Genomic DNA, 10,960 nt, shown 5'->3' with positions numbered 1-10,960 from the left:
CACACACACACACACACACACACACACACACACACACACACACACACACACACACACACACACACACACACACACACACACACACACACACACACACACACACACACACACACACACACACACACACACACACACACACACACACACACACACACACACACACACACTCACTCACACTTAGTCACACATTATTGATAGAACCAGTTGCAGAGTCAGGGGACTAAGCTGTACTTCTCAAACCACTGATCACATGTTATTCTACAATATTTATAGACATGGCAGATATGTATATAATATAATACCAGTACCAAAATATACCAGTACATAAATCAGGACAGGAGAGTAGCCAGTTACTATTCTCTGGTCAAGAAAAGCACAGTTCCTTCAACCCAACACCAGTGCATTCACCTTTTCAAACAACAACAAAACACCTCTTGCTATCCACCTTTGTGTGTTTGATTTTGGGAATATGCTGATTTGCCTCATAGCAGAGAAGATTGACCTCACTCTTGTTTATACGGTAAATAGGAAGCTAAAGCCGGCAGATGGTTAGCATTGCTTAGCACAAAGACTGTCTCTGTCCAAAGGGGACAAAATTCCAGCTACCAGCACCTCTAAAATGAACACAAGATATCCTGTTTGTTTAGGCTGTACAAAAACTTAGCTGTAAAAATGAGATTTTGCTCTTGAGGGGGTTATCATTTGGAATGTGAAATGTCAGACACGTCAAATGTCTTGTTTTGTCTGAATCAACAGTCTAAAACACAAAGCTATTACATTTTCAATTATGTAAAACAGAGAATCATCAAATCCAAACAGAAAAGCTATAACCAGAAAATGATTGACTGACATTCATGCTTGAAAAGTGACTAATGGATTATCAAAACAGAAGCAGATTTATCCCACAAATGAAACAAAATTAATGTGACTTATTATTTTCAGCTCCAATCTTACTATAAAATGACATATACAGGGACAGAAGATTCTGTCCATATCGCCCACTCCTAGAACCAACAGTCACCAATGAATTGTAGCACGGTACAATGCAACAGATAACACAATGGATTCCATTTAGCTACAAACTTGATAGAGCTCAGAATACAATAAGAGGCTGCTTTTTATTGCCTTTTGTGTCCCAGTGCATTGTTGTATTTTACAAAATGATTGCTTTCAGAGTTAATGCTCTCACAAGCCGCCAACAATCGACTGTCACAGTGAAGGCACAAAACCATCAAACAAAGCTAAATTGCCAGACCGCCTCTCTCCGTCAAAGGCCTCGCACGCTTTTGTTGCCCTACACACCTGACCTGTCCCCAATCAAACCAATCATCTTCACCAGCCTTGCTGTCCGAGATCTGACTAGTTTCCTGTCTGTCTCGTCCTGCAGGATAACATCTAAATAAGGCGAGTTATTTCCAGACTGTTACATTCTCCCTCAGGAGCGAAAGCGTTAACGGAGGGATGTTTTTCTTGACAGAAAAGTCCTACCTTTTGAGGGCTCCGAGCGCTTGGGCAGATCCAGTGTGTCGTAGTTTTTGTCGTTCTCGCCGTTCTTCCTGCCTGGGTAGAGGAGAGAGGAGTAAGACGAAGTCAGTGCCACATCCTAGAACAACTTGTTTATAAAAGACGATGTCGACACCAGGGTTGGACCGATACGGGTTCGGAAGGCTGTTATAAATATTTTTAAACTGAAGCTGAAAATACAGTAGTTTATATTCAGCGTCTTTAAATGTAACCATGTTCATGTTTACATCATAACTGCATTATTTTCATGATATAACCTCTCCATCTCTGAAGTGACATATCGGTCTAACCCAGGTCTACACACCCACCCGCAAAAAGCACGCATGTGTGCATGTATACACAGTGCAGAGAGCTAGAAGCGTGATATGTTCAAGCACACACAAACTGTACACTCCACACTGTCTGACGTTGGCTATAGAACACTGGCCGCATACAATCACATACATACACTTTCCTACAGTAACTGTAATGCAGTGGAAGAGGGGAAGTGGAGTGGGGAGGGGATGTGGGTGATTGCAGCTCGGCCGGCTCGTGGTCATCTCTTGCCGAGAGTCAGATGATTAGATCAATATCACTGTCATGTCGCTGTGCACTAAACGTGAAGCTACAGCCAGCAAGTAATTAGCTTGGGTTAGCATGTAGACTGGAAGCAGGGAGAATCAGCATGACTGTATTGAGGTAAAACAAATGAGAGCGGGCCAGCCTGGCTTCAAATCTTTATAGCAGCTAAGCAAATTGACTTCTGCATCCAGGTTCATAGTTAATGCATCGACATTAGAGCGGTATCAATCTTTTCACCCAGCTCTTATAGCAAGAAAGCAATTACGAGCATTTCCCAAAATGCCTTTAGGACCAAGTACTGAAGATTGTTGGCTGATGTGCACATATATTACTCCCAAAACAAAGCTAAATAACTGTAATAGTAATAGCCCAGATTTGTGTTTCAAATGTGGACAATCCAAGAGAATATTTTTCCATCGTGCCTGGGAATGTAATAAAATGAAATAAGAAGTTTTGGGAAGAGGTGAAATATATGATGGAAGAGAACTATGGAGCCCAAGCTTTTATTATTAGGTTGTTGTCCAACAGAACATAACGAGGGGAAGAAAGAGCAAATACTTTTAGATCTATGTTTTTTACAGGCAAAACGGATGATAGCAAAGTATTGGTTAATGGCTAAAAGAACTGTCTGCATGTATATCCTTCGAAAAAAATACCTATTCTATTAAGGTAAAACAATAACTATTTAAAAGTGGGGTCATTTTATGAATTGTCTTGAACCTACATGCTTGGAGATGATTGATATGCTCTTCTGCTAGGAGCAGGATGAGAGCCTTGCAAACCTCACTTCAGGTTGGACATAGTTGATTACTAGCTGTAGGAGAAACAATGTGTTTTATCTATTTTTCATTATTGATCTTATATTTATTTAATTTTAAATGTATTCTTATAAAATTTTATTTTTTGATATAATTAAGTCATGTTTATGTTTCTTGAACATCTAATAATAGTCTTAAAAAAACTATTATTCAAAAATATTTGATATTGGCAGCTTCAATACAAATCTGTTTCAGTAATGATGATCCATATCATTCAAAGCCTCCTATACACACACCCAAACACGCACACACACTAACAGGATCTAGCAGAGCTTGACATTTATTCTTAAACACAACACAAAGGGATCGGTGAAAAGTCTGATACAGGAAGTAGCAGCCGGCGAGTCAGGATTAGTTTTAACTAGAGTATAAAATGTTTGACATTTCACTTAATTTCAGTTAATTTCAATTCAATCATAGATTCAGACTAAATAGGTTTGGGTTTTTAATTGCTGCATCTTCGACTCATTTGATTAGTCAAGCTCTACTTTACATCCCGATGGACTTACCCGTTTCATCAAGTTTGATCACCTTAACCTTTCAACTATCTCAGAGGAACAAATCACTGTGAAGATTGGGAGGGGTGGAGCCTATAATACTCAATTTTTTGAAGTCCTTGGAACTTTCTCAGATTTTTGGAAGACACCCAAAACTACTTCTAACTACATTCTACAGCCAGGGGTAGAAGAGGAGGAGGAGGGTGAGGAGAGCTCAAGTGAGAAGGGCCGAGGGGGGGACACTCACCTTGATTAAACCATTCCTCTATAGTTAGCCAAGGAAGCAGCAGCAATGCAAAAAACACAAAGCAGGGAGAAGAGAGAAGAGGCATGGTGAAAAAGACGTGTGCGTGTGTCAAGAAGCTGAGCAATAGATGAACAGTTTTACAAAAAGACGGCATCTTTTACTAAACAGGGAAGATTAAAGGGGGAAGGGGAAGGGGGAAAAACTAGAAAAGAAAGATGGAGAGAGCAAAGAGAGGAAAGAGGCTAAATGGGATGCTATTAGCAGTCCATAGCTGTTCCTGAAAGCATGCTCAAAGAGTTGGCATCAGTGGGATGGCTTTTTAGATAGAAAGAGAGAGGGAGAAGGAAGCCGTCAAATAGCCAGAAACATAAAAAAAAATAGGAAAAAACATGAAGAAAAGCTAGCCAACGAGAGAAAGGAGAACGAAAAGTCTAAGAAAGAAAGAAAGGAATCAGCTTCCATTGTCAGAGAGGAGAGTTGGAGAGAGAGTCACAGTGAAACACATACATAGCAACAGCACCAACTGTAAGCATCATTAAAGTCACTGCCTGGGAGGAACAGAGATGTGCTCAAAGAGACGGAAATAACAGCCACGAATCAGGCTGTTTAGGAGCTAAAACAATACTTGAGCTGCTGAGCGCGTGTTGAGCATAATGGTATATTTAATACTGAATGTGACATTAAACTGAAGAGGAGGCCAAACGTAGCCTACTTAAGGTAACAAATTGCCAAGCATATCGCCGACAGTGCTGCTTAACCACCCGCCTCCATGTTCCTTTATAGCCACGTTTAATGTTTCTGTACCTGAGCCTCGTTTTTTTGCCAAAGAACACCTTCAGGGTCTGCAGCAGCTAAACACCTCTCATTATTCTAAGCGCGTGTGTGCATGTGTGAAAGTATTTATGTGGTTAATTAGTGTCTTTATAACTCTGTATACATGTAAGCTAGTGTGTTCTCCTGACCCCTGAACCGAAGGGATTCTCCAATGAGCCGTTAGAAGCCGAGGGTCACTGGCTGGCAGTTACACCTCATTGGCTGACTGATTAATGGCAGTCATTAATGTTGTACAGTAGATAGAGAACAGTGTCGTTGAGCTAACAGCCTGGGAGAATGCTGATGAAGACGCGTGCGTACATGGCACATCTGTTGAGGAGAATCAATAATGGGAAAAACCTCCTGAAGCAGCAGACGGTAGCACGATACACGTCCATTACAGAGGTGTCTCATCATAGTGCTGCATTGACGCTAAGAGGTTACTGTGACAGTTAATATAAAAACCCTATTTTCAAGAGACAGGAGAACTGTGTTTGAGACATCCAACGTATGAAGTCTATATGCACATTCGATGTGACAGATTACTACAGATTTTCTAACAACATCGTCATTATCTGAGGGAATTTATATGAGCCCGGCACTCATATAAAACCAACAACAAACAAAGACAGTAAAGAAGACGAGGACAAGGTAGAGACTGGTATATTCAATCCAGCTGTTTGAATAACGGCTTTGCCTTTCTGTCAATTGCATGAAAAACAAGTAAGCAAAAGAAACAATATTAAGGACTATAAAGCCAGCACATGCAGCTGCTACCAATCATTAAACAAAGTGTTCTACACTTTAAAGAAGCTTTTCTAATGAATCATAAGTTACCTGTTATGCAATACAAATCATTCTAATTTTCTTCTATTATTAATTTAACAAAAGGCAATAATCTCATTTTGGAAGTCCTAAAGTTTACAATTCAGATTAGTGGTTACCACATTTGTATCTGTCTCTTTCTTTTCTCCTTCTCACCTTTGGCCTTCTTGCCTCCGAAGCAGCCGGCGTCATCCTTTTTCTTCCTCTGTGGTCCTGCTGAGCCAGGAGCCTGAAGCGCTGAGGGGTCCTGGAACCTTTCGGCCCCCGGCACCTCTTTGTGGACGTGGTAGGACAAGTTCCTCATAATACAAACACAGTTCTCCACAGACTATGGGGGAAAAAGAGACAGAGGTGTTCTCATCTACAAGTACATCTGCATAATACTTCAATAAGATCTCAATAAATACACGACATCTGTATTCATCATTTGCCTTAACGGATGTGTTTTAGTGGCGAATCAGACACTACCTTGTTGTCCATGTCTTTCTTCCCTACAGCTGATTGGAGAGCGTGCAGCAAGGCGTCCACCAATCCCTCGCATTCCCTCAGTCTGCGCCGAGCCTCTGCCCCGTCTGAGCTCACGTTTCTTCAGGAAAATAAAGTCATAAACACACACTGTTAGTCGGCATCAACCAGATAGAACTACACCGCTAACAGAACCTGCAGCCATTTGGCAGCAGATGATTCAGATTGTGAGGGTATATACGTATATATGTATCTTCTTGAATATACAATACAATATACTAAGATCTGTATGGTATTTGAAGGAAGTCAATATCTTAAACTCAACATATTTATGATCCCCCAAATCTGACAAACCACTTAAGCAAGAGGCAGCACTTTCTACAACTGCTAGTGGTATAATTGTTAATACAACTGCTACTAGTAATTTAACTTAATGGATAGTAGCAAGACAAATCAAGCTTATTTTGTCATTGCATTCATGAAAACTGTATCTCAACGAAACATCACAGGTGACAGAGGCACAGGTGACTACATCGCTCAGCTGTTGTGTCAGGACCATGGACAGCGCTGTTGATTGTCGGGGGTTCTTATGTCACAGCAGCGCCGTCCCGAGAACTGAGACAAAGGGAGCGGTGGAGAGCGATGGACAGACACAAAGGCGTCTTATCCTGCTTGCTTAACCACATTGTAACAAACAGGACATATACCGTAAAACTAACAACACAGATTAAAAAACTGAGCACCATAAAAGATCAGAGTTCTTTTGTTGTTGTTTATTCATTCATTTAAGCGTGCAACATTACTAGATTCTAGTACCATCAACTTTAATGATTCCCATTTGAAGACGTTGCCAGACTGGACAATGACAGATGGCAGATGTATGAAGATTAAAAAGTCCAATATTAGCAATCTAAAACCTGTCTGAGCCAACCTTGGGATTTTCTGGCCCGTAGCCTTTATCCTCCCTGTCTGCCTCAATAGTACAATGTAATAAAGCCGGACTGCTTCAGGAATAATCTTAAAAGAATGATGAATATAAATTTCATTTTTTGCTACAAAGGGAAATGCTATCCATGTTACATCAGCCTGCGCCCTTAGCACAGCTCCTATAAGCAGACTGGCAGCAGAGCGGGTGCAGTCTTAGTGCGGCTGTCTGACTGACTGTGAAAGGCAAGGCTTTAAAGAGCGTTAAGAGAAAGCTACAGCTCCCTGCTCCTCACCGGGGACTTCATTTATCAGGACTTCCAACCCACCTAATCCCATTAGCCGACCCCCAGTTAGTACTGGGGAAGAGTGGCAGCCTGGTGGTGGTAAGCAGAGCTGGAATGCTTTATAGTGCTGTGTGGACAGAAACACACAACCAGTCCTACAACACTGCTATATAATGTTCCTGTTTTATAAAAAACAGACACAACTGCAAAGTCATAATGCTCTGATGGTTCTGTGGAAACCCACAGAACCATCCAGCAGTTAGTGCTAATTCAAAGTAATCTTTGGTAGAGACCAGGCAGACAGTACCGGACATCTGGACCCGCTCATAAACGAAACCCATTCGTCTCCAGCTGTCAAAAAACAGTCACCACCTCCCCTGTAAATGGATCCGGAGGAGCAACCGCCTTGGATTTATTTGACAGGAGTGTATTTCAGGGCAGACAGACTGAAGAGTTTTATTGTCAGCTGTTTCATTTTCAGGAACTTTGTGTTTATTGCTAATTAGCAAATGTTAATATCCCAACACCTTAAACTATAATTGTGGATACGGAAACATTAGAGCACACCTGCTAAACATCAGCACGCTGTCATTGTGAGCAAGTTAGTATTCAGCCCAAAAAAACACTGCGTCTTGTTAACACTTGTGTTGCTGTTTTAAAACTGCAATACAGCTATGTAGTGTAGTGTGTAGCGTTGTTGCTTGTAGCAGTTTCAATAAATAATATTTAATTAATGTCAAAATATCTAACAAAATATCATGGCTACAAGTGAAACATTAAAATGTACTGTATAAAAGGAAATGAGCTAATCTTGCAGCCCTTGCTATTACCACAAATCATTACTAAATTTCTTAATCCACTAAGAGGCGGTAGGTATGATATCCATGTGTTTGAAACATGCAGTAAGTAAGTCATTTATCTGATTCAGACCCCAACATTTTCAGATCAAGAGACATTTTAGAACACTGGGCCGAGGCAAAGCATTTTTTGTTTCCTTCTTTAACAGGAGATGACATTACTGAAAAAAACATGTTAACACTTACATTTTGATGGTCAAAGAAAGAATACGGTGACAAAATACCATATGACAATGATAGGGCAGTTCTAAGAGAAACAGGAACATTCTCATTTCTTTGACAACCGAGTGCAGAAACACAGCACAGACACGGACCGCCTGTCACTGTGATCAGAATGTGCCTATAGTGTGTGTGCTTTATCAGATGAAGTGTGGGTGTGAAGGACGCTCAGAGTCATGTGGCCATCAGAGGACAATAGAGCAGCTGAGACGAATAGACTGGAGATGGACTTGTGGAGACTGATGGAGACTGATGGAGTCGTGGCTGTCCTCCGCTAACGTCCTGCAAGGTCAACGGCAACGCTGCAGGACCATATGTGCACCCTGGGGTTGGGTATCCTTTACGTTCTATCGATCATGATTTAATTTCAGATTCATCTTATGGATTCTGCCTAGACCCGGCGGCAGACATAAATCTGTGGGTGGGCATCTGATTTCCGTAAGCGGGCTCAGTGTAAACATAATAGGTGGCGCACGTCAGTGTATTGATCAGGTTTATTATACAATTATAAACACATCCTCCCTATCTATACGTAGCATATGTGTGTCTAGAATTTCAGGATACAACAGTGAAGTCATTGACAGTAAATATACGTCAGAGTACCTGGACTGCCGAGGAAATGGAACGCAGCTATTTTCTGGGCCGCATCCAAGAAGTGGACGTAATGTCGGACCAGCAGAGCGATACAGGTACTAGTAATATAAACCACTTGGGCTTAGCTGACTGTAAGGGTGTCCAGGGGGGGATAAAATATACAAGTATAGTATAGCAAGTATAAGTATATTAATGTATATATATATATATTTTTTTAAAATAGCAAATACAACAAAATGATTGGCCGATACATGACGTGACTACATCGCTCAGCTGTTGCGTCAGCACCATGGACAGCGCTGTTGTTGTCGGGGGTTCTTATGTCACAGCAGCGCCGTCCTGAGAACCGTGTGAAAAGGAGCGGTGGAGAGCGACTGATAGACGGACAAGGGTTTATTATCCTGCTTGTTTAGCGGGGTTGTAAATAGTTTTTTCGGCCCTATATTAGAAGGGAAATGATATGAAAGTTAAGGAACATTCAACAAAAAAGAAAGAGAGAGAGAGAGACTTGCAAACAGCTGTTTCTACGCACCTTCCCCTGCTGGTTTTGACTGTTAGCATCGTTCATACATATAAAAAAGGGCTCCCTCTTAGTAGGCTCTGTTTGAGTTTACAATGTACAGAGCATGGGATCACACATCACAAGCTCCTGACTCTATGGGGGGGCACAGCAGCCCCCCCGGGGCCCGCCCATAATGCCGGGCCTGATTTTGCTTCTTATCTAATCCTTGTTCAAATTCTCTCATATTATCTGAGCCAGAAAATAGACTAGAATGCGTTAAAAGGCAAATAACAGAAAAGCCCTTAATATCAGCAGATTTCCACTGAACTCAAATCATACACATGTTTCACGTCAGACTTTTCAGCATGTCACAGTTGGTAAAGCACAGGAGTGAACAATAACATGAACGGCGTCTGAATTTCATTTAGCTGCTTCAATTTCAGAGCCGTGGTATTGTGCATGCTGGCTTACTGTCACAGCTCACTGAAATAGAACAGAGTCATTGTTATTAGTCACACCTCTACCTTTCCTTCTATGGCAAGTCAAAATGACTGCCGTGAAAAAGACTCGTTATTCAGTCTGAAGTCGTATTTGCTATTGCATTAACAATAGAAGTGTCACCTCATGGTGACCAAATGAAAATTCAGGGTATCACTAAAGTTATTAGGATTCATCATTTGGGAACCATGGGTGTCCGTACCCAAATGTGTTCCAATCCATCCAAGTAGAGAAAAGACCAAAATAAACACCGTCTATGTTAACATGCGCAAGTCACACGTGTGTTTACTTGAGTTGGACATCCTAACATTATATTATCTCTGTTTCATTATACTATATAATTATTTACATTATTAAAATTCTGCACTCGTATATCCAGCTGAATGAAATGCTTTGTCATAAGCATCACTAAACTAATTAACCCTTCTGATCTGACAAACCGATCCTAAACACTACACATTTGGAAGCGCTGGTGCATGTGGAGGCCCATCACTGTTATCTCTGTTCTTGTACTGGCACCAGAACCAGCTCTTGATACCCAACCCCAACACCACCAAAGACAACACACACACACACACACACACACACACACACACACACACACACACACAGAGTTTCCCCTTCACTGAGCCCTCAGTGTAAACACTGTAAATAAGCTGCCTCCTATCGACAGAAGAGGCTATTATAATAAAACTATCCCCGGCTTTATTGAGGTGCAAGCCGCGTCTCTGTTGGCGTAAGTAAACAGATTCTCCCTGGCATCAGCACTTCTCCCCAGCACACAAAAAACCCGGCGTCTAGGCAACTGTGGGCTTGGTCACAGTTACCATGGAGACATATTCGCGGCCGCGTCGAGGGTCGAGGGAGGGTGAGCACGGGGGAGATACTGTGTGATATGTGGCATCAGGGGTGACACGGTTTGGATATAGTGTTTGGGAAGACGATGAAAAACATACAGTACATACACACACAAAAAGAAAGAAAGAGAGAGAGAGAGAGAGAGCATGACAGATAATGAAAGACATCTTGAGAGACACAATGAGAAGCAGTACGAGGCAGTGAGAGCAGGGTTCCCACTGTGGCCCTGATGGAAAATTCCATGACTTGTCTCTGACTTTCCTCGGCTAAATCAGAGCACTTTCATTTATTCCCTCTTAATTCGTTAATGCTGCTATTCAACTCAGCAGAAAATGTTCTGAAATTACAAGCAGGTTTCCATACTTTGTACAGCCAGAGACAACTAGCTGGAAAGCATCTGATGCAGAGCAATAATGTGTGAAATACATTCTGGTACTTTCTGTCTGAGCTGGATTTGGATGTCGTATTGTT

The 10,960-nt window shown here is 41.5% G+C and overlaps 1 protein-coding gene across 13 annotated transcripts in view; it reads right to left on the bottom strand.

The window, feature by feature from the left end:
- arvcfb (ARVCF delta catenin family member b) overlaps positions 1–10,960 on the bottom strand; it is a 201,035-nt gene that overhangs the window by 39,892 nt on the left and 150,183 nt on the right. For 10 of the 13 annotated variants that reach the window (XM_031848921.1, XM_031848914.1, XM_031848910.1 and 7 more), the window contains 4 exons: positions 5,754–5,871; positions 5,442–5,613; positions 3,648–3,665; positions 1,489–1,560 (listed from right to left, as the gene is read on the bottom strand). In XM_031848921.1, coding sequence (XP_031704781.1) covers positions 1,489–1,560; positions 3,648–3,665; positions 5,442–5,613; positions 5,754–5,871 — 380 coding nt within the window. The remainder of the gene's footprint in view (positions 1–1,488; positions 1,561–3,647; positions 3,666–5,441; positions 5,614–5,753; positions 5,872–10,960) is intronic. The other 3 variants (XM_031848916.1, XM_031848920.1, XM_031848918.1) reach the window with 1 other exon arrangement.

Source organism: Anarrhichthys ocellatus, unplaced genomic scaffold (genome assembly GCF_004355925.1).
Source record: "Anarrhichthys ocellatus isolate YVR2014 unplaced genomic scaffold, GSC_Weel_1.0 scaffold9, whole genome shotgun sequence".
NCBI classification, from domain to species: Eukaryota; Metazoa; Chordata; class Actinopteri; order Perciformes; family Anarhichadidae; genus Anarrhichthys; species Anarrhichthys ocellatus.
This window is presented reverse-complemented; position numbering and strand designations above follow the sequence as displayed.